The sequence below is a fragment of the Antennarius striatus genome, chromosome 16 (genome assembly GCF_040054535.1).
Source record: "Antennarius striatus isolate MH-2024 chromosome 16, ASM4005453v1, whole genome shotgun sequence".
Taxonomy (NCBI): Eukaryota; Metazoa; Chordata; class Actinopteri; order Lophiiformes; family Antennariidae; genus Antennarius; species Antennarius striatus.
The window spans coordinates 8005760-8027760 of record NC_090791.1 but is presented as its reverse complement, the minus strand read 5'-3'; the positions used below and the strand labels follow the sequence as shown (position 1 = coordinate 8027760).

Below are 22001 nucleotides of genomic sequence, written 5' to 3'. Positions count from 1 at the left end.
CGAAGTAAATTGGTCACAACAAATTGTCTGTGGGTATGATTGTGTGCGTGGATGGGTGTTTGCCTTTCTCGGAGACAGATAAGATGGCGCCTCATCTGGGATGTACCCCGCCTCTCACCCATAGCCAACTGAGATAGGCTCCAGCAGACCAATGACCCACAAGGTGGATTATAGACTGTAGACAAGACGATTACAATCATCTCATCTAAAATAGATGGATAGCAATCCTGTATAAATCAAAAGACACTAAATTGTAAGGCTTTGAGTATGATTTATTTTTCCGTTATTATTCTGTTATTCCACCTTACTTGTCTTATTGTTTAGAAATGTGGGATCAAATGACCCTTGAGATGACCATAAATTCGACAATAATTCTACTGAAATGAGTCTTATACATGATGTTGTTATTATGCTCACACAGATCCATTGTTTGCGTTTGTGTCTCCTCCAAACTCCATGCAGAAATTTTTTTCAAGACAGGTGGGCACATATGATCTAAAAGGTGTTTCTAGGTTTGCTGTTAAAAAAGCTAAAAAAAACCAAAACAGTATATTAAAATGAGATGATGAGATGTATTCCTTACACTGAAGTGAAATTATGAAATGATACAAGATTGGATTTAGAAAGATGTAATTCATTCACTTTATGAGTACAAAATTAAGGTTGTGCTTGCGTGAGAATGAATGACTGATTTCCAGATTAGTGTTTCTCTATGCTTGTGTTCATGCAACAATGGGCTAAACAAACACAAGTGCACAAGAAGTACAGAAAACAACCATTTGTTGAAGGGCTTTAAAGAGCAATAGCTTACCATAAAGGCAAATGTAGAACACACAAACTGCTAAGTATTAAAGTAAATAGTTTGAGTTCAGACACACAAAACAAAGATATTTATTTGTGTTTGCTCAGACGGCAGACTGAATGTACCATAAAGGTCTATAATGAACTCTGTTCTAAAAGACAGTCTAAAATACATAGACTGAGGGTCAAAGTAGCTCCTCTCATCAAATATGTTTTTAGGGGTTTTTGTTCAGCCACAATCTATGTCTGGATAATTTGCACCTGTTAGGTGGATGATGACCAAGGTTGATCATGTGATCACCTCATTGTTGCTGAAATCCCTCCAAGGGTAATATTTCGCTAACATATCATGAAGCCACTGGCGCTTCACACTATTATGTTATCAGAGGGATAAAAGTGATTACTGTCAAATCCATTTAACTCATTTCTACAAATGTGCAGCCTATGGTTTGTTTTTAATGAAGTAATGAACAAATGAATTCTTTTTTATTTTGTAGATATTATTAGGCCAAATCATTTCATTATTACTATTATTTTAATTATTATCTAATTGTACTTTAACTGTTCCTTGTAAACTTCAAATCTAATTATCCTAATTCTTGGTGAGTTTAGAAGTAACTGAATGATGTTTACCCCCAATCTTTATTGTTTCAGTTTTCTGGATTCTCAGATTGGCAGCTTCATGTAGTACACAGACTGGCCCACAAGAGGGGACAAGAGACATACTAATCAGGCTTGCATATTAGCCTTTCAGATGATAGGCAACCTATAGTTGGAAAAAAAATTTTCTCATCTCAGGCAGCAGGTAGCAATTATTTGTCATCAGTCATGTTTTTCTTCATTACTACATCAGTAGAAATCAAAATTCAAATATCCAACCGAGAAGACCTGCGTGCAAGTTTGCAAGTTCTGTGTGGGGTTTTTTTTGTGTGTGGACATTTCTCTCCCTTCCAACCATACAAAACATATAACAAACACAACAGTAGTGGTAGTTTTACATTTTTGAAAACTACAACCGAGTATTTCTGACACATTAACAAATTATGTAAGGTCTTTTTAAAAAGTATAAATTTGACACAATAAAAAATTAAGATTATAGTCATGATTTTATAGTAAAGCTGTAAAAGTCATTGTCAAAATGTCAGGATTTTTTTTTTTCGCTGATTCTCATACTTATGACTTCATTCTGGCATATCGTAACCTTTCTTCTCATAAAATGACTACTTCTTTCTCATAGTGTTGTGGTAGGTGTTCTCATAAAAAATACACATTTCAGTGTGACTCCAATAGTCTTTCATAAAAATTGTATGTATATTGGCCTAAATAAATTAAAAAAAATAGATAAGTCAATTATATTAAATATTTACCAGTTAGATGTCTGCCAATGAAGTAAATGTTGTTCACATAATTACTGCAGCTCTATTTTTTTTAAAAGAAACATTTGGTTGGATTATTTATGCCTGTACCTGCGTAAACTATTTGGTTCGAAGGTGTTGTTAAACGGAATGAGAACATTTCTATGAACTTCTTCTGCTCATTAAGACTATATCACTATTCAGCTTACAGCTTTAAATAATATGTAGAAAGGAATCAAAATACAAGATAAATTTTATTGAAGGACTCCTAGTTCCTGTTTTTAAGAACAGGAACCATACATACACACACACAAGTGCGTGTGCGCACACACACGCACACAAACACACACGCACACGCACACACACACACACACACACACACACACACACACACACACACATACAGCCTTAGCCATGCCATATGGAGCCAAGCAGCATCAAGTGTCATGCCTGCTCCACAAAACACACACCCTATCAACTGTACCTTAATTTTCTTCTTTCAATAACACTATTAGCTCTCCAGCATTCCTTCTTTCGTCATCTTAATCCAAAGTAGAATCTCTTGATCCACGATCGACTCCAACGAGGCATCTTAAAGGCATCGTCTGGGCCAGCAGTGTCAAGTCACAGCTCCTTTGCCTTTCATAAAGCTTCCCACTCTGTCCCCCTCTCCGAGACTAAACAGGTGTTGGTGAATATTTAATGTTGCCATTGTGCTTGTGTGTGACAGAGTGAATGGGGAGCTTTAGTTAGGAGCCCATGCTTTCTGGTCAGCGAGCCTTGAAGCGTTGGAGAGTCGCACAAACCGCAGAATGGGACAGAATGAGAAGGAAGCGCAATTGACTGACCCTCACTTGTTGCACAGCTGAGATAGGTGTTCAGGATGTGTACTTAAGAACTCTATTTAACAAATGTAGGTTTCATAAAATGAGACAAACAGTGGAACATTCTTATCTCAACTTGCAGTTTTCTAAACTTCCCATTTATATATAGACATTTTGTATGCATGCACTTAACTTAGAGTTAAGTGCATGCAACATAACTATAGAAAAAGAAAGCTTTAATGGAGCCCCGGATTCAGTGAGTCACCATTACAACAGGCAAGAGGAGGTCTGCATATTTCACAACAGTCGAACTAGAAATTTTAATGCAGGCATATGGCAAGATTGAACATATTGTTAGAAGAGCAACAGCACTACACTTGCACTACACCAAAGATGGAAATGGCATGGGAGAAAATTGCATGTTTAAATTTAGTCTTTTGTAATCCTGATAAGATTATAGGCCAAAATTATTTTTATAATAGTCTATGAATCTATTTTATTTAGGTGAAATTCCATGGGATAGAAGCACACACTAACACCTGAGGATGAAGTATTAAAGCATTGTTCAACAAGGTAAGACTTCTGCATTATTTCATGGGGTTACCTCCTTTTGATTGTATTACATTGTACAGTAAATACTAAGTGACTGTTGGACTGTTCAGTTGTTTTATTTCCAACATTATGCTGTTTTCACAAACATAAATGTGCGCTCACCTCCATTAATTTGTTAAATAATTAACCCTATTTAAGCTAACACAGACTGAAATGTTGACACATTGTCATCGTTTTTAACGGAGCATGGCTGAGCAGCAGCAAGAGGGTAACATTAAGATACTGTCCTTAAAAACTAACTTTTGCATTTGTATTTGTAGGAAATAAAGAAGACCAAACGAAATGTGTATTTCATGTGTTTATTGTCTTCTATAGTGACGGTGACTTAGACTGAAAAATGATTCTGGCAGATAGTGTCTCTAGCTGCTTTGCCATGCTTGATAGCTGGCAGGTGGATGGGGTCATCATCAGGGTCTTCTGTTTGTAGTGTAGGGTGTTGTTCTCCTCTAATAGTGGCAATATTGTGAAGAACAACACATGCCACAATTACATCACAGGCCCTCTCAGGGGTCACCCTGAGGTGACGTAGGCACTGGAAACGTGCTTTTAGCAGGCCTATGGTCTTCTCCACCTGGGCTCTCGTCCTGCAATGAGCCTGGTTGAAATTCTGTTGGGGGCCCGGGTCAGGGTCAGGGTAAGGGGTCAACAGCCTCGGTTGGCATGGGTAAGCTCCGTCCCCCAGTAAAAAGCCATCAAACTCTCCTGTAATGTATAGTGAATACATTAGAGTGAGTTAAAGGAAGGAGACAAGTGAATCATGTGTGTAAATCCTTAGGCTACTTACCATGTTGCAGTCTGTTGCTAAGTTGAGACTCACAGTATATCCGTGAGTCAGAAACCGACCCAGGCCACTTTGCCTCCACATCGGAAATGTAGTATGCAGCATCACATGTGATCTTGACAGTGCAGAGAATGACAGGTGTTAGTTTACCTATGATACAGTCTTTAACATGTTGAAACAGTAGTCAATCTACATGTACCTGCACGTTTATGCTATGAATGGACTTCTTATTCACATATTTGGCCTCATTTTGCGAGGGAGCCTTGATGGGAATATGGGTACCATCTATGCAGCCAATTATATCGGGAAATCCTAAAAGAAATTAAAATTACTAATCAAAGTCTGAAGTTGCAGCACAATGTCATTAAGATAATGTGATTTCAGATTAATTTAACAATGTAGCCACAAGAGGACACAAGCTAGTGTCCTATTGTACAAGGTGCCGGTGGAAATTGGACTACTGTTGGTCGAAGAAGGAGAGGAGGAAAGTGTGTTCGTAGGAAGAGAGAGAAGAGGAACGCCAAGAATATAGGACTGACAGTAGGGATGTTGAATGCTGGAACTATGACAGGAAAAAGTAGAGAGTTGGTTGACATGATGCAGAGCAGGAAGGTAGACATACTGTGTCCAGGAGACAAGGTGGAAAGGTAGCAAGGCTAGAAGTTTAGGAGCAGGGTTCAAGTTGTTCTATCATGATGTAGATAGGAAGAGAAATGGAGTAGGAGTTATCTTCTAGGAGGAATTTTGTTTGGAATATCCTGGAGGTAAAAAGAGTGTCCGATAGAGTGATGAGTCTAGAAATAGAAGGTGTGATGTTCAATGTTGTTAGTGGGTATGCTCCACAGGTAGGATGTGAGCTGGAAGAGAAGGAGAAATTCTGGTTGGACTTTGATGAAGTGATACAGAGCATACCGAGAAGTGAGAGAGTCGTCATTGGAGAATACTTCAATGGACATGTTGGTGCAGGAAACAGAGGTGATGAGGAGATGATGAGCAGGTTTGGTATCTAGGAGAAGAATGCAGAAGGACAGATGGTAGTTGGACTTTGCAAATAGGAAGGAACTAAGACAGGTTCTGGGTGGTCAGGAGGTGCTTCCAGATGACTGGACAACTACAGCTAATGTGATCAGGGAGACAGGTAGGAGAGTACTTGGTGTGTCATCTGGAAGGAAAGTAGGTAAGGAGACTTGGTGGTGGAATGAGGAGGTACAGGAGTGTATACAGAGAAAGAGGTCAGCTAAGAGGAAGACTGAGGAGAGTAGACAGGAGTACAGGGAGATGCAGCGTAAGGTGAAAGTAGAGGTGGTAAAGACCAAACAAAGGGCTTATGATGACTTGTATGCTAGGTTGGACAGTAAGGAGGGAGAGACTGATCTATACCGGTTGGCAAGACAGAGAGACAGAGATGGGAAGGACGTGCAGCAGGTTAGTGTGATTAAGGATAGGGATGGAAGTCTATTGACAGGTGCCAGTAGTGTGATGGGAAGATGGAAAGAGTACTTTGAAGAGTTGATGAATGTGGAAAATGAGAGAGAACAAAGACTAGAAGAGTTGACTGCTGTGGACCAGGAAGTAGCAAAGATTAGTCAGGATGAAGTGAGGAGGGCATTGAAGAGGATGAAGAGTGGAAAGGCAGTCGGTCCTGATGATATACCTGTAGAGATTTGGTAGTGTCTAGGAGAGGTGGCAGTAGAGTTTCTGACTGGGTTGTTCAACAGGATCTTAGATAGTGAGAAGATGCCTGAGGAATGGAGGAGAAGTGTGCTGGTGCCCATTTTTAAGAAGAAGGGAGATGTGCAGAGTTGTGGCAAATACAGAGGAATAAAGCTGATGAGCCATACAATAAAGTTTTGGGAGAGAGTAGTGGAAGCTCGACTAAGGGCAGGACAGATTTCTACATCATTCACCTGCAATCTTTTGGAACTCCTCCTTGATGGCTTCGATGGATTTATTTCCAGGAAAACTGACGAACCGGGGTAAAAGTCGTTTCAAGGCGAGGCACACTCTTCTGACCGCTCTGCATACAGTTGACTTACTCAGGTGTTGAGCATCTCCAACGTGATACAAAAAACCCCCGTTTGCAAAAAAACGCAGCGCTACGCACAAGACCTGCTGGGACGTGAGAGCATGACTGCGATTTGTTATATTGCAAATGTGAGGTCGGATTAAGTCGTGGATGTACGTGATGGATTGGGACGTGAAACGGTACCGCTCAAAAAGATAACTGTCTGGATTTGACATAACATCTAAACGCGGTCTGATAATCACCTCCCGACGAAGATTTAATTCTCTACGAATTAAAGCTGCACCTTCGTCAATGGGATCGTCGTCAAACGGACATGCCATGTCTATGCAAAACAGTGGGTTCACGTCTAATGTTCCTTTTGAGTTTTTAGATGATCAAACTGAACTCCGGTAAAACTCGCCGTCCGACAGAATGGGGAAATGAAACGGCACAAGTGGCTTTGAAAGAGTTGGCGAAGTTAATCCTGCTCCCGACCAGGTCAGTTTTCGCTAAAGTTTTCACTAGAACTAATTTCGTTAAACGGACGAATATTTCCTCAGCAGCACGGACGAATAGTTCCTCAGTCGATCGATTCCAAAACCTCTCAATTGTTGCTGAATTACCGATAATTATTAAACAAAAACCTTCACGTTCACTTCTATCACGTTTCCTGCAGCTAGGACTTTAAGTTTGTATACTTCCGCTCGGTGTCACACAATTACGATCCGAGTTGAAACGGTCAATCCTTTTTGATTCCACTTTTAAATACAACTACAGTACTGCACATGTACTGTATTTTAATTCGAAAGATGATTACGATCGCTTCATTCCACAATTACTTGTCGTACTCTTTTATGAATTACTATTAAAAACTACAGCCTTCTACTTAAAGTTTATTGGAAAAAATATGAACAAATATTTTTCCTGTCCTTTACTTTGTGTAATCCCTGAGGTCTCAAACGACCACCACAGCAAAAGTTTTGTCTGTTGCATCTTAAAGTACAGGCTGTTATCATGGTACACAACAGATCTAGTCAGCATCATATCCTTCACCTGACCTAAACCCTAGGGAAGACATGTGGGCTCTCCATAAACATACTTACCATGGAGAAAAATAGTGCACCTGATTTGTCTCTGGTAAGTGGCTGTTGCTGCTAGACAGATCAGGAAACTGACAAACTCGATGAATGCAAAGACAGGTGGCTGTATCTGTCACTGATTTTTAAGAACCAGAATGTTGAGTAACCATTCTCACCTTAAAAGAAGAAAAAATGTAATCTTTTATTTTGTTGCACAATATATTCTCCTAATTAATATTAACATTTTTAATTGACAGAGAGCATTGTAATTGTTCAATAATAAAATGCAAAAATACTACCTGCTTAATAGCTATTTACAATAATATTAATCAATTCTTTAATAATCTGTTAGGAAATTACTTTCTTAAAGATGAAAGGAGAATGACATCTCCTGACCTAAAGCCTGTTAAACAAAGTATTTACCATGAAGGAAAACCTTCCACGACTCTGAACAGTGTGTGAGAAGCTGTGGTTACTGCTTGTCAGCAGATCAGGTAGCTGACAAACTATGAATGTAAGGCTTTTTACTGTGACTGAAAAGAAGGGTGGCCATATTGGTCACTGATTTTTACCAGACCAGAAATGTTTACATAAATGCAAATGTTCATTAATTATTCTCACTTTAAAAGATGCAAATAAACAAGTGAGATGGAAAAAATGTAATCTTTCATTAAGCTGCATAATAATTCTGCACACTCATAGTTGCCCAATAACTATGCAGACAGATTAACGTTAACTAAGAAGGTTGCAATTGTTCAATAACAAAATCCTCTAAAGAACAACCTTCCCAATAGTTAGGCAGAGTGTATAAAAATCATAAAAATCCTCATTCTTTGCAAATACAGTTACTTGTGAGACACAATGAAGTGTCTCTAACAGCACATCTAACAAACACCTTTGGCTTCTCACCTGTGTGGAATTTCAAGTGTCTGTTTTTATGAAACCTTTCCCACTTCTTTCACAACGATATGGTGTCTCAGCTGTATGGATTTTCATGTGTGATTTTAAATCAATTCTTTTTTTGAAAGCTTTTCCACATGTTTCACAAAAATAAGGTTTCTCACCTGTATGGACTCTTTGGTGAACTGTCAGATGATACGACTTCCTAAAATTTTTTCCACAAGTGTTACAAGAAAACGGCTTCTCACCTGTGTGAATTCTTGTATGATATGTCAAATATGATTTCAAAGCAAATCTTTTTCCACATGTGTTGCACACATGTGGTTTTTCACCAGTATGGGTCACTGAATGACAGTTGAGGTCTGTCCTGGACTTAAATGTTTTCCCACACGTATTACAAAGGTGCGGTTTCTCACCTCTGTGGGATCTGATATGTTTGTTAAAGTCTAATTTCCGAACAAAACGTTTCCCACACGTGCTACACAAAAGAGGTTTCTCACCAGTGTGGATCTTTGTATGCTTTTCCAGTGTATATTTGTATCCAAATCTTTTCCCACAGGTTTTGCAAAGGTACGGTTTCTCACCTGTGTGAGTTCTCATATGTTGTTCTAGCGTTGACTTAAACATGCAATTTCTTCCACAAATTTCACATATAAAAGATCTTTTAGGTGGCTGGTTGTTACTGTCACTTTTTGACGTGATGGATATGTTTACATTGTCACTGTGAATTGTGTTTTTATGTCTGTTTGTTGGTTTAGGTGATTTTGAATTTTCATGCTTGACTGTCTTCCGGCTTTGTCTCTCAGCTCCACTAGAGTTGCTAGAGGAGGACTGGTGGTCACTTTTCTGTTTAAAATCTCCTTCCTTTGTTTCAGTCTCTACATTTTCAATTGACGACTTTCCATGTTTACCTCCTGTCAGATCTTGACTGTGAACTGCATCACAGTTGTTAGTGGGAAGTTGGTGGTCGCTGTTGAGTTGTGGATCACAGTGACCACTTTCCTTGTGAACAAGCTGCTCTTCCACCAGATAGGGGCGGAAATCCTCCTTTTCCTGTTTGATATGTTGAGATGCCAGCTCCTCCTTGACCACAATAGAGTTACTCTCCCCATTTATACAAAGCTGCTCAGTTAGAACATCCTCCTTCAGGAAATGCCGAGGGAGCTCTGTCGGAATGGACATGCAGCAGGAAACAGGGTAATATTACACTCATATTAAAGAAAACAAGAAATCTAAACACGACATGCATCAACCACATCATGGAGCAACAAACACATCAGCGTATGACAGATTCTCATTCAGGAAAAGAATGGATGCAGGTTTAGGTTCTGGAAAAGATGTCTCCCTTAAAATCACTGTTTCAGTGACAACCCCCCCCCCCCCAAAAAAAATTTTTTTTCTATAATATCTAAAAGAAGAGAATTTTTTTGTTATAAATATTAAGCTTGTTGAACCCGAGTTGTATATAATTAAAAGATACTGATTAAAGAGATGACAGACTTACTAAATTTATGATGGGGGACAAAATGACCAACATGTGAGATTATTAAAAGTATAATCAGTTACAGAGAAGAGCTGTGCGAATGAATTTACAATTAAAATCCGATACTAGAATAATTCACGTTACGCACCTATCCGGTGTAACTTTAATTCAGGTTTCCAAACGACTGAAAGCAGTTTTCGCTGACGGTCGATCTCCTCCTGGTAGTCGACGACAGTTTTCAGAAAAACTCCGAATATTTCTTCAGCAGCAGTGGATAGTCGATCGATCACAACCTGCCTAAAATTCTCAACTGAAGGCATGGTTGCTGGTTTAGAAATTGAATGTGAAACATCAGAGATCTCTGCGATCGCACATTGTGCCGCTCCCACTTTAAATGTGTTCACTTCCGCTCGGTGTCACATTATTACCGTCCGACAGTTGAAGAGGTCGATCCTTTTCATTGCGCTTTAAGATGTTGACATTTTAAAGATTTTAATCATAAAAGTTTTATTTCCTGCTTGTCATCACTCCATCAAACTGAACATTGTCAGGGTTGAGGAGACCAGAATTCTCCAGCCCTCAGATAACCGGGCAGGATGATGTCGATTCTATAAACGACACGACAAAAATGTCAGACTGCAGCAAATCCAAGGTTTATTGAACAGACATGATTAAATTATTCATAAACTTTGCAGAGAGTTCATTCAATGGCTTCATTTCTGACCAAGGGAAAGTCGCATAATCAAAGAATCTAAACAGTAATAACACTTTGTTTGGGGGAGGCTTTGTTTCCCCCACTTAAATCTTTCATCCTTACAGACGATGCAGAATGAACACGACATATTTTGACTATGGAATGGTTTCTTGTATTTTGTCTGAACAAAACCTTGAACACATGAAAAACAGTACATCAGTGTTAAACACCAATGAGATGCAGAATCATTATTTTAAGGTATGTGACTCCATTATATTTGCTGAACAATGAAATAACCTTAAAGTGGAGTTATGTATATAAAATGATTACATGATTGAGCAATTACATATCTCAGCATACATGACAATTACTTGACTGTTAACGTGAATATCTCTACCAAAGCAAACTAATTATTTTATTATTTAAATATCTTAACAAAATCCATCAATCTATTGCACAGCTTGTAACTTGCACACAAAACTAAAAAATATTGTCTTTTAAAAAGTGAGAATTTGCAACTTTTGGAAAATGCTCACAAGAACATTAATCATCAAAGTCAGAGAGAAATTTGAATATTATTCAAAGATTAGCATTAAAGAAATTGCTTCAAAATTTTATACACTACCTGCCAAAAGTTTGGACACAACTTCACAAAAAATGGTTGTCAATATTTTAATGACTACTATATTTACACTGTAGCGTTTCCCTGAAGGAATCAAAACTATAAAATGATTTTAGTTTTAAACAAAAACAAAGAAATACACCTAACAAACCTTTGGCTTCTCACCTGTGTGGGTTACCATGTGGCGCAGAAGGTCAAAACGAAATCCAAAACTTCTGCCACATTTATCACAGGAATACGGTTTGTCAACTGCGTGAGTAATTTGTTGGCTTTTCAGAATTGTTTTTTCACTAAATGTTTTCAAACAAGTACGACCAGAATCTGGCCTCTCACCTGTGTGCTTTCTCATGTGGATTTTCAAGTTTTTGCTTTGTATGTAACATTTCCCACATGTTTCACAACGATGTGGTCTCTCACCTGTATGGATTTTCACGTGTGATTTCAAAACAATTTGTTTTTTGAACGTTTTTCCACATGTCTCACAAGCATACGGTCTCTCATCTGTATGGATTTTCATGTGGGTCATCAAAGTTGAATTACATGCAAAATTTCTGCCACACTCTTTACAACGATACGGTTTCTCACCTGTATGGCTTCGTAGGTGACGTGTCAGCTGATATGATCCTCTAAATTTTTTTCCACAAATGTTGCAAGAATAAGGCTTCTCACCTGTGTGAATTTTCAAATGAATTTTCAAGTATGATTTCAAAGCAAATCTTTTTCCGCATGTGTTGCACAAATGTGATTTTTCTCCAGTATGGGTCACAAAATGATTGTTGAGTTCAAACTGGTACATAAATTTTTTCCCACAGGTTTTACAAAGGTACGGTTTGTCACCTGTGTGGGTTCGAATATGTTCTTTTAAGTCTGTTTTCCGAACAAAACATCTTCCACACGTGCTACACAAAAGAGGTTTCTCACCAGTGTGGATCTTTGAATGTTTTTCCAGTGTTGACTTGTATCCAAATCTTTTCCCGCAGGTTTTGCAAAGGTACGGTTTCTCACCTGTGTGAGTTCTCATATGTTGCTCCAGCGTTGACTTAAATATGCAATTTTTTTCACAAATTTCACATATAAAAGATCTTTTAGGTGGCTGGTTGTTCCTTTCACTTTTTGACGTGGTGGATATGTTTACATTGTCACTGTGAATTGTGTTTTTATGTCTGTTTGTTGGTTTCGGTGATTTTGAATTTTCATGCTTGACTCTCTTCCGGCTTTGTCTCTCAGCTCCACTAGAGTTGCTAGAGGAGGACTGGTGGTCACTTTTCTGTTTAAAATCTCCTTCCTTTGTTTCAGTCTCTACATTTTCAATTGACGACTTTCCATGTTTACCTCCTGTCAGATCTTGACTGTGAACTGCATCACAGTTGTTAGTGGGAAGTTGGTGGTCGCTGTTGAGTTGTGGATCACAGTGACCACTTTCCTTGCGAACAAGCTGCTCTTCCACCAGATTGGTGCTGAATTCCTCCTTCTCCTGTTTGATATGTTGAGATGCCAGCTCCTCCTTGACCACAATAGAGTTACTCTCCCCATTTATACAAAGCTGCTCAGTGAGAACATCCTCCTTTAGGACATGCCGAGGGAGCTCTGTAGAAATGGTCAAGCAGAAGGAAACAGCATAATGTTACACTCATGCTAAAGAAAACAAAAACCATCTAAAACGGCATGCTTCAACCAAATCATTGAGCAAAAAAACACGTCACTGTATGACAGATTCTCCTTTAGCGAAAGAATAAAATGGTTCAAGTTATGGATAGTATAATCAGTTACAGAGAAGAGCTGTGCGAATGAATTCACAATTAAAATCCGATACTAGAATAATTCACGTTACGCACCTATCCGGTGTAACTTTAATTCAGGTTTCCAAACGACTGAAAGCAGTTTTCGCTGACGGTCGATCTCCTCCTGGTAGTCGACGACAGTTTTCAGAAAAACTCCGAATATTTCTTCAGCAGCAGTGGATAGTCGATCGATCACAACCTGCCTAAAATTCTCAACTGAAGGCATGGTTGCTGGGTTAGAAATTGAACGTGAAGCATCAAAGATCTCTGCGATGGCATATTGTGCAGACCCCGCTTTAAATGTGTTCACTTCCTTTTGGTGTCACATTATTACGATCCGACAGTTGAAGTTTTCAATATTTGGTTCCGTTTTAAATTGTCACTAATTAAATTTTAAATCACTTTAATGTTGGGATAAAACGTAACTTGTTGCACGACACATGCCATATATCCATTTACTTTTACAAAAGAGTCTGAAACGTTCAATTCTCGAACCATTTTTTTATTCATGCTAATTTACTTCAGGATCTATCCGTTACCCATTCAGATGCTGTATATTAGTTTCTACCTCTAACTTAATCAACAGCCTCACATACAATTACATGTATTTAAAAGAAGATTGTGGTAACTTGGTAGATCTTTTGACAATGTGTGATTAGATTACTATTATTAGTAGTAGTACCCAAACTTTATGTATTAACTCTTCGCCAGGATGACTAATTGTTTAACTGACATTTTAATATTTGATTTAAAGTTATTTTATAGTTGTGTATCTGTACACACAATTATTTGTCTATTTGCAATAATTTACTCATTTATTCCTGCACATTTTAAAGTATTTTTCTCCAAATTATTTTTGAGTTTTAGACAGTTTATTATATTTTATAGCACTTTCTGACAGGCTCTTATTCTCTAAACTTTCATCGGTCTTACTGTATTGATACTATTTTGTGCACTACACAGTAGTTATTACCAGATACACACCGTTGGGTTTTATGCGATTGTTTGCCGATAACATCCGTGTCTAACTGAATATGGTATTTACCAACAGTGACCACAGGCGACACTGTTGCGCAGTGGGTAGCTCTCTTGCAAGGTGGTTGCGGGTTCGAGTCCCGCTCTGTGCTGAGTTTGCATGTTCTGTCTGGACTCGCACGCATGTCTTCGTAGGTTCTCTCCAGGTTCTACGGCTTCCCCACACCTCCAAAAACATGCGCTTCCGGTTCATTGGCCATTCCCACATTTCCTGTAAACATGAGCGTGTGTGAGTGCTTGTTCGTCTTTCGTGTGGTTCTGAGATGTTCTAGCAACGTGTCCGGAATGTCTTCCCCTTCATGCGACCACATGAGCCACAAAAGCAGAGTTTGCGTGTACTGTATACGTGTGGCTCCGCGGTGCACTGGCGTCGCACTCGGAGTGTGCCCTGCCTCACGCCCCCAGTCGGCTGGGATAGGTTCCAGCAAGCCGCGACCAATGAAGCGGGTTTAGAAAATGAATGACAGTGAACACCTTCAAGTTGTTTGACTCTAAACAGATACGCCACCAGAAGTCAGTAAATATTTAACAACATTCTTTCCTTAATTTCATTCATATTCACACATATGCATGGTGCCTTACATCAGTAACCACTAACATCGGTCACTGGTGGACTCTAGTTTGATCCATAATAACAATGAGACTCCCACTAACTTTGAAAACCCGCTGAGATGATGGGAAACAGAAGCAGGTGCTGGATGTGAGCAGTATTCATGTGGCTGAAACGGAAGTGAAAAAGGTGAAATGTTGAAACATAGAAATACAGCCATCATCAATGGTGCAAAAAAATACGGGAAAATAATGATTCATTTAAAATCTTATGCACTTTATTGTCCCTCTACCTCCATTTTTTTCCTCAATAATTCACAACTTAACCATAAATCAACTCTGGCCAGTCTCTGTTCAGTGTGTTTTGTTGATTTTCATATACAAAATAAAAATGGTGGCTATTTTTCATTGCTGTATATCTACTGTACAGTGGATTTCTGATTGTGGTTCCTCCAACAAGACTGTCCGACCTCTCGCTCAGCCTCTCCAATCCACGCGGGAGCTCGTTTTATTTCTTAACAATCTGGACGACGTCCTCATGCTCCATGACGTGGGTTAGGCCAACCCTCTGAGGGCTGTACTTTGTACTGGTTCCCTGGAGAATCACAGGACAGTACGGTTCAGATTCTGTGTGTTGTGTTTAGTGACTTAAATATTGAAGTAGATGTAACAGCCAGTTCTTCCTGTATTTTGTGAATAAAAGGAAACAATTGACATGCCAAGGGTGATTGTAATTGAGGAATTGTCTTCCAGTTCAGAAGCACTGTTAAAAGTGAACCGTTTAAAGGACACATGGACAATGAGTCAAATTTCTGAAGGTCGTTGACCTACAGCCACATACAATTACATGTATTTTAAAAGTCGATGAACTTACCCAAACTAGAGCATATTTGAACTGGCTTGCTAAGGTTCTGTGAATTCGATGGCACTGCAAGCAGAAAAATACATTTGCATATAGTTTTCACAACCATAAAATATAAAAACATGTTTAATGTATGTTTTTATTAAAGTTCAAATGTTGATCTTGATGTCAGGGGTATATTTATGAAATGAAGTGTTTTATCTACCACGTGTTCCACAGTTGCTGCTCGTCTCATAATGATGGCATCATTAAAGTCTGGGCGCTCTAAAAACAAATTAATTGATAACACAAAAAAAAATGATCAAGAAGATATATTTTTATATGCATATAACGGTCTGAATGAATGTATGAAGAAATAGATTTGAGCACCTCCTCTTTTCTTAGTGTAGATGCAGATAAGAGCCAGGTATTCCCACAGTGTTTCCAGAAGATAATCCAAGTTCAGTTTCATCCCGCAACTGAAGAACAAATGGACAGAAAAGGGGGAGGGGCGTTGAACTCAGCATGCAAGCGTGAACGAAGTGAAAACTTCAAGACAAACTGACCTGATGACTACACTGTTAGGTCTGCGAGCCAGGCGGTCCACCTCTTCAATAGAGATCTGGTCCACCTTATTGTACACCTGTAAATACCACAAATGATACAGAAATTAACTCCAAACCAAAAAGTAAAAGTTACAGATTGGTCAAAACCTTGTAACTCCAAATATTAAAAAGATTTTTCTTTATCAATGAGGATATTTTATATCATTAGAAAAAATGCATAAAAGAAAAAAATCTTTGAATTTTGACTCAGTACAGAGTTTAGAGCTACCAGGCTTTGACACAACCAAAGTGACGAGTGCTGTCATACATATAGGCAAGGCATATAAACTCTGTTCCCAACTATGACGTCAATGAACTCGTCTGGTGTGCTGTCTTCCCTGAAAAGGACCTCTGCATTAAAGATTTCTGAGGAAGACTAGTTAAAGAAATTGAAATGAGGATGCAGAAGTCAGGAATGTGCTGTCTTTCCTGATTCTGACAGTGAAGGATACTGTATTCATGAAGGATGAGCTGAACAAGCTTCTCTGAGCAGTGGGTGAGAGGAACTGTGGAGTTGTAGGAGAGGCCGCCACCTTTCTTGGGCTGAACACAGACAAATCAAGTGTTTTACAGAGATAATTGGAATATCCAGTACTCTGGATGAACTAGCAGGTTTGTGTTACAAATCACAATAAGAATTTTACCCCCCAAGTTGACAACTTTGTCTTGCAGGCTACATAACTTGTAAATGATGCCACATTATTTGAAAACTTGAACTCTTCCTGTTGTAGATATCTGCCATAATTTAAGATAATAGCATATTGTAACAACAGACGATGTACCTTGAAATAAATATTTGGTTTTGTTCTGTTTAGTCTGATGCCCACTGATTCCAATTCTTTTTCTAGAAGGTCTCTGGAAAGATAAAACAAGCATTTAAAAGGAATAATTAGTTGATGAACCTCTGGATTATTTTCACACAAATGCAGTGTGTGTAACACACCTCTGAACATCTCCTTTAGTGGCATCCAACATCATGATGACAACATCTGCTGTCCTGGCAACGGCGATAACCTGCCGACCTCTACCCTTACCTAAAAAAGATGGAGGTTTTTTTTCTCATGACAATCACTAATACTTGATATTAATGATCTATTTTGCAGTATGTCCTCATTCAAGAATACTAACATAATAATAATAATATGCACAATAAGTACTAAAGATAGCTGATACCTGCTTACTGTTAGGTAAAGGACACATGTACGTTACCTTGGGCAGCACCCTCAATGATTCCTGGCAGATCCAACAGCTGGATGTTTGCCCCTTTGTACTGCAGAGAAATAAATAACAGCGGAATACTTACTGTTACACTGTATTCAATCTGCCTACATTTGGATACTGAATGGTGAATGTGTGTACCTCTATTACACCAGGTATGCAGGTGAGGGTTGTGAACTCATAGGAGGCAGCCTCGCTGGCTGTTGATGTCATCAAACTAAGGAAGGTAGACTGCAGGACACAAAAAAGGATTAAATTAGACCAGCATGTGTGAAATCTCAGACTGATGCCTGTCATCCTTTCACTGTATTCCTCCTCTACCGTGTACAGACAGGCTGTAATAGTGTTAGGATAGGAAAATCAAGCAAAATTTATTTTTAAGGAGACAGTGCAGGGTTCAAAGAAATGAACCCTGGTCTATGTTGTGTTCATTGATTCATTTTCCATAACCGCTTCATCTGCTGTTGCAGGTCGCAAAGTGCTGGAGCCTATCCCAGCCGACTGGTGGCGTGACGCAGGGCACACTCCGGGCACAACACCAGTGTACCGCTGAGCCACATACAGACAAAAAAGCCCACACTCACACCTACGGGAAATTTGAAGCTGGCCAATCTGCCTGAAGCGCATGTTTTTGGAGGTTGGAGGAAGCCGGAGAACCTGGATAGAACCCACACAAAAACGGGGCTGTGTTTTGTTATTATTCTTTATTTATTTCTTCACGAAACAATGCTCTCCACGTAGATAGAACACATGTTCTGCTCACATTGGTTTATTGAGGGGCAACAGTGGCTCAGTGGTAGAGCGGGCGATTGAGCGGGTCGTCCTATGATTCAAGATCGGCGGTTTGATTCACGCTCCCGCCCAAGAAAAATAGTGAGCTGACAGTGGGAGGTGTCAGCTCACCTCCAGAGCACTGCCGAGGCGAACCTTGAGCAAGGCGCCGTACCCTTTACAAATTGCTCGTTTGGGGCGCACCACGAAGGAGCTGCCTGCCACTCTACCTCCTTTGCATGCCTACAGGCCCCCTTGTGTGTGTGTGTGTGTGCTACAGGGATCTGTACTCACTAATATACAGTATGTATGCATGCGTTTGAACCAGTAACTAGAATGTGCTTTCTTAATTTCCCTCCGGGGATCAAACCAGTATATAAAATTTTAAAAAATTAAAAATTAAGTAGTAAGACATGCAGGATAAAGAATTATGTCCATTACACTGCTACAGTTCAACGTCTGAGCAAAATGGACAAGTGGAGGAAAATTGTTGGCTCAGTTTGTGAATATTCTTCATTTGTATTTAAGGTAGTTCCAAGACATTAAAAACCCACACACAAAAAAACAACAATCAAGTTCACATACCTTACCCACTGAGGGAAAACCAATAAGCGCAACACGGGCATCTCCTGACTTCATAACATCGAAGCCTTCGCCTTTGGCCCCTGCTGACTTGGAGGGCTCAAGCAGCTGATTTCTGTATTTGGCTAGTTTGGCCTTGAGCAAACCCAGGTGATACTCAGTGGCTGGAAGAATAAAATACAGATAATAATAATAAGAAAAATTAAAATTGACAAATGTAGGAATTTTCATTTTTTTGGGGGGGGGTGGTGGATACCTTTACTTTTTTTTAGAAAAGAAGGGTTAAGGTCAGGCAAAATATGTCGGTGAGAAATAAGCAGATGTTGCTCCTCAAGTGTAATAACAGAATAACAACCGCACTTGAGCTCAGTTCTGTCACGTAAAGAACTTGTGATGCCTTTCCTTTAATTGCAGTCCTAACTTAAACTGAACGTGTAGTATCATTTTGCACGAATTTCAAAAATGAGTTGTTAACACAACAGTAATGGACACCACCCAATGCAACACACACAGGGCTATCTTAAAGTTATTTCTTGGTGTAGCTAACAGTTAGCTCATCTCTTACCTTTGTTTTTCTGTGTTCGAGAGATTTCTCTCTCTATTTCCGCGATTTTCTCTAAGATTCCCATTGTGGTTGTGAAACCAGGCTACAGCTACAATTCCAATAAGAGAAAATAAGAGCAGAAACGTGTCACAGATGCTAGCTTTGTTAGCTTTCCGGTTAACCATTGACATTAAACAGTTGGAAAAACTATCAGAAAAACACTATAATTTCAACACACGTAAGTCTACATCGGTATCAAAATAGTAAATGTATAATGAACACGGTGTTAGTGTTGTAAAAAAAAAAAAGGAGTAATTTATACTTTTTTAAACGCTACGATCCACAGCATGCGCATATCACTGACATGACATACCGGAACAAAGTCCACACACGTAAAGGGTCCGGGTGGAAACTCTTCAGAGACCATTGAAATGACGCAGCTGGCCGTTGGGCAGTGTGCTGTGTGCTGTGTGATTATGTCCGGCCGGTAATATTGAATAGCAATGTATCCAATCAGAGGTAGCTGTATTTTACCAGGCCGACATTTTTGACGTGGTCAATATTTTAAGTTAATTAGAGTTGTTTCATAATAACAAACATGGCTGCGCCCTCAGGACAGACAGGATCACAAGCCTCCAACCCGCCTGAGTTTGGAGGTTTTCCTTTTGCAGTGGCCGGTAAACCAGCGGAGGAAAGCCCCGGTACAGAGCAGAAGCAGACCGGGGGTGTGAAGAAGCCATGCAGGGTTTGCACGGACTTTAAATCGTGGATAAAGACCCAGAAGAAACAGGTGGTCACACCTACTGTACAGGTGATCTCAGGCTTGCGCTTTTGATGTGGTTGTTTCTGTTGTTAAAGTTATCAATTTAATTCACCAAAACATTTGTTTTCTCCATAGAAGTTTGCTGTGCCATTATTTTTGTATCAGTCTTCATCGTGTGCAGCCAAATGTCCTTGAGAGCCAGGGGGGGGCTATAAAATAACCCCCATCTGTTCAAAAGCTTTTAAAAAAACCATAACAAATATATATGATTATAATCTTCTCATACACAGATGACCTTCTCCAGTGGCCGGACTATTGGACAGGAAATTATGTCTTGCATATCTGCTGCAGTGCCACGAATGAATAAAGGATATTCTTTGGTGGCCTGTTGATATTTTGTCTGTGATTCCCAAAATATCAACAGAGCAACTGTGCTGTTTGGTTCCATGTGTTATTTTTATTACTTGTGTTTGTGTGATTCTCCAGGAGACCCAAGTTGCAGAATTGGAGCCTCAGCAAGACCCGCAGTGTCCACTGGATAGAGAAGAGTTAGGGCGTAGCACCTGGTCCTTCCTTCACACAATGGCAGCATATTACCCTGACCAACCATCTTCTACCCAGCAGGCTGAGATGGGGCAGTTCATCAACCTTTTCTCAAAGTTTTTTCCCTGTGATGAATGTGCAGAAGACCTCAGGGACAGGTCAGACCATAGTGCCTCCTTAGCTAACAAGATTATTAATATGCAGGTCTTATAATATCTTCAAGCAAGGGTCAGGGTCTAAGCAACAAAATACTGCTGACTAATATGCCACAAGTGTTGAGACACAGAAAGATGTATTAATATAATGTGGGAAGTCAGACAATCTTCAATGTTAAATTCTCAGCATCCACTGACAGCCACAGTTCTTTTGTCTTTGTAGAAAGAGGAGACATTTTCTAAATGTATCTTCTCTCCACAGATTAAAAACCAATCAGCCAGATACAAGGACGCGTCACTCTCTTTCTCAGTGGCTCTGTCATATTCACAATGACATCAACATACGGCTTGGCAAGCCTCAGTTTGACTGCTCCCGTGTGGATGAGAGGTGGAAAGATGGGTGGAAAGATGGATCCTGTGACTGAGACAAAGTCCTTCTTATTGTAGAAGTGTGACAAGGTGGAACGCACATCTCCAGTGTGAAGAAACTTTATGTGAACAGAAATTTGTAGAAGCTTTTCTGGGTGGTCAATGTAACATCTGGAAATAAACCAAAAAAATACTGAAAAGTATATCTAAGATATTCCTTGGTCTAAATTCAGACACATGCCATGTTACTTGGCAGTCTAAAATTTAAATAAATGTTTGTCTACATCAATCTTTAAATTCAAAATGTAAATTCAAATGTATGTTGTTGTTTTTTTACCTGTATTACCCAGTACAACAGGAAATAACACATTCTTGAGTGTTCATTACATAATATTATAATTTTGAAAATGTCTTGAAAAAAAATATGTATCTTACCGTCACCATCACAGAATGCTTCTTCATTATGAAACCAAACTTTATTTGCATAATTTAGTGCAGCAGTTGATCATTAAAGTCATATAAAGTAATATCACATTGTTATCCTATCCTCTGGTGGATTTCAATCCATTTCAACGCATTTTAATTTATCCACTATTTATGGAGGAAAAAACTAGAATAAGTATCTGTTGTGTCTATTTTTGCTGTGAATTGTGTGGCCTTATGTTCTATCAGTTTTATCGCGCTGATTAGAAACATTTAAATTCTACCTTATTATTTGTTGGGATTTTCATCATCAAAAACATGTATCTTGGGAACGCTGTGTTGGCACATTGTGGCAGCGCACTCAAGTTGCAGCAGCTAACTGTCCACTCTAACCTTGGAGCGACCTTGTACAATCTGAATAATGAAAATAATAAAGGTTCTTTTTCTTATACCTGCTTTTCACAGCATCACATGGACCTTGATCCATGTGAAAGGGGCTTTTGGAATTTGTCCATACTTTACAGATTATAGTAGCTTCGCTATTGATATCATCTAAGATGAGTAATATTCTACAAATCCATTGTGGATTGACAGCAGAGAAGAAGATAGTCTTATTTGTGGTCATAGCGGTTCTTGATTTCAAAGCTTTTGATGTTTAGACACCAA

General features: G+C 39.1%; 5 protein-coding genes across 14 annotated transcripts; 1 reads left to right on the top strand and 4 right to left on the bottom strand.

Moving 5' to 3' along the window:
* Positions 1-3893: 3893 nt before the first annotated feature.
* LOC137609174 (putative nuclease HARBI1) lies at positions 3894-7413 on the bottom strand. 6 transcript variants are annotated; one of them, XM_068336002.1, is made up of 5 exons: positions 6028-6422; positions 5286-5379; positions 4573-4685; positions 4377-4488; positions 3894-4294 (listed from the first exon to the last, which is right to left on the bottom strand). In XM_068336002.1, exons 2-5 carry the CDS (start codon positions 5305-5307, stop codon positions 3918-3920), a joined length of 624 nt encoding a protein of 207 aa, XP_068192103.1. In that variant the 5' UTR covers positions 5308-5379; positions 6028-6422; the 3' UTR covers positions 3894-3917. The 6 variants fall into 6 exon arrangements, with proteins under 6 accessions (XP_068192103.1, XP_068192104.1, XP_068192100.1 ...); XM_068336003.1 differs by having other exon boundaries at positions 6281-6405; XM_068335999.1 differs by lacking the exon at positions 5286-5379 and having other exon boundaries at positions 6281-7207.
* Positions 7414-7449: 36 nt separating this feature from the next.
* LOC137609172 (zinc finger protein OZF-like) lies at positions 7450-10196 on the bottom strand. 2 transcript variants are annotated; one of them, XM_068335996.1, is made up of 3 exons: positions 9989-10196; positions 8522-9523; positions 7450-7633 (listed from the first exon to the last, which is right to left on the bottom strand). In XM_068335996.1, the coding sequence occupies exons 1-3, from the start codon at positions 10158-10160 to the stop codon at positions 7542-7544; spliced, it is 1266 nt and encodes a 421-aa protein (XP_068192097.1). In that variant the 5' UTR covers positions 10161-10196; the 3' UTR covers positions 7450-7541. The 2 variants fall into 2 exon arrangements, with proteins under 2 accessions (XP_068192097.1, XP_068192096.1); XM_068335995.1 differs by lacking the exon at positions 7450-7633 and having other exon boundaries at positions 7674-9523.
* Positions 10197-10486: 290 nt separating this feature from the next.
* Positions 10487-14747, bottom strand: LOC137609171 (zinc finger protein ZFP2-like). 3 transcript variants are annotated; one of them, XM_068335992.1, is made up of 4 exons: positions 14627-14747; positions 13983-14183; positions 12992-13153; positions 10487-12743 (listed from the first exon to the last, which is right to left on the bottom strand). In XM_068335992.1, exons 2-4 carry the CDS (start codon positions 14095-14097, stop codon positions 11299-11301), a joined length of 1722 nt encoding a protein of 573 aa, XP_068192093.1. In that variant the 5' UTR covers positions 14098-14183; positions 14627-14747; the 3' UTR covers positions 10487-11298. The 3 variants fall into 3 exon arrangements, with proteins under 3 accessions (XP_068192093.1, XP_068192092.1, XP_068192094.1); XM_068335991.1 differs by lacking the exon at positions 14627-14747 and having other exon boundaries at positions 13983-14415; XM_068335993.1 differs by lacking the exons at positions 12992-13153; positions 14627-14747 and having other exon boundaries at positions 13983-14415.
* Positions 14748-14782: 35 nt separating this feature from the next.
* drg2 (developmentally regulated GTP binding protein 2) lies at positions 14783-19467 on the bottom strand. Of its 2 annotated transcripts, XM_068335997.1 has the most exons (14): positions 19405-19467; positions 19104-19191; positions 18542-18702; positions 17327-17416; positions 17177-17237; positions 16911-17001; positions 16750-16822; positions 16420-16510; positions 16236-16333; positions 15929-16005; positions 15753-15841; positions 15589-15647; positions 15396-15449; positions 14784-15116 (listed from the first exon to the last, which is right to left on the bottom strand). In XM_068335997.1, exons 2-14 carry the CDS (start codon positions 19165-19167, stop codon positions 15030-15032), a joined length of 1095 nt encoding a protein of 364 aa, XP_068192098.1. In that variant the 5' UTR covers positions 19168-19191; positions 19405-19467; the 3' UTR covers positions 14784-15029. The 2 variants fall into 2 exon arrangements, with proteins under 2 accessions (XP_068192099.1, XP_068192098.1); XM_068335998.1 differs by lacking the exon at positions 19405-19467 and having other exon boundaries at positions 14783-15116; positions 18547-18702; positions 19104-19386.
* A 39-nt stretch (positions 19468-19506) lies between these two features.
* On the top strand, positions 19507-20968 carry gfer (growth factor, augmenter of liver regeneration (ERV1 homolog, S. cerevisiae)). The gene is made up of 3 exons (XM_068336005.1): positions 19507-19893; positions 20332-20546; positions 20806-20968. Exons 1-3 carry the CDS (start codon positions 19681-19683, stop codon positions 20966-20968), a joined length of 591 nt encoding a protein of 196 aa, XP_068192106.1. The 5' UTR covers positions 19507-19680.
* The last annotated feature ends 1033 nt before the right edge of the window (positions 20969-22001 follow it).

Coding starts and splice junctions, on each gene's coding strand:
- LOC137609174 (XM_068335999.1), bottom strand. CDS start 6,719: ATGGCATGTCCGTTTGACGACGATCCCATTGACGAAGGTGCAGCTTTA. Junction 4,686..6,280: donor GGAGTTCCAAAAGATTGCAG/GTGAATGATGTA, acceptor AATTTCTTTTAG/GATTTCCCGATATAATTGGC. Junction 4,295..4,376: donor TAGCAACAGACTGCAACATG/GTAAGTAGCCTA, acceptor TATACATTACAG/GAGAGTTTGATGGCTTTTTA.
- LOC137609172 (XM_068335995.1), bottom strand. CDS start 10,160: ATGCCTTCAGTTGAGAATTTTAGGCAGGTTGTGATCGATCGACTATCC. Junction 9,524..9,988: donor ATTAAAGTTACACCGGATAG/GTGCGTAACGTG, acceptor CCATTCCGACAG/AGCTCCCTCGGCATTTCCTG.
- LOC137609171 (XM_068335992.1), bottom strand. CDS start 14,097: ATGCGTGCGAGTCCAGACAGAACATGCAAACTCAGCACAGAGCGGGAC. Junction 13,154..13,982: donor GTCGCCTGTGGTCACTGTTG/GTAAATACCATA, acceptor CCATGCCTTCAG/TTGAGAATTTTAGGCAGGTT. Junction 12,744..12,991: donor ATTAAAGTTACACCGGATAG/GTGCGTAACGTG, acceptor CCATTTCTACAG/AGCTCCCTCGGCATGTCCTA.
- drg2 (XM_068335997.1), bottom strand. CDS start 19,167: ATGGGAATCTTAGAGAAAATCGCGGAAATAGAGAGAGAAATCTCTCGA. Junction 16,334..16,419: donor GCTCATCCTTCATGAATACA/GTATCCTTCACT, acceptor AGTCTTCCTCAG/AAATCTTTAATGCAGAGGTC. Junction 16,006..16,235: donor TTTATATGCCTTGCCTATAT/GTATGACAGCAC, acceptor TGGTATTTACAG/GTGTACAATAAGGTGGACCA.
- gfer (XM_068336005.1), top strand. CDS start 19,681: ATGGCTGCGCCCTCAGGACAGACAGGATCACAAGCCTCCAACCCGCCT. Junction 19,894..20,331: donor TGGTCACACCTACTGTACAG/GTGATCTCAGGC, acceptor GTGATTCTCCAG/GAGACCCAAGTTGCAGAATT. Junction 20,547..20,805: donor GCAGAAGACCTCAGGGACAG/GTCAGACCATAG, acceptor TTCTCTCCACAG/ATTAAAAACCAATCAGCCAG.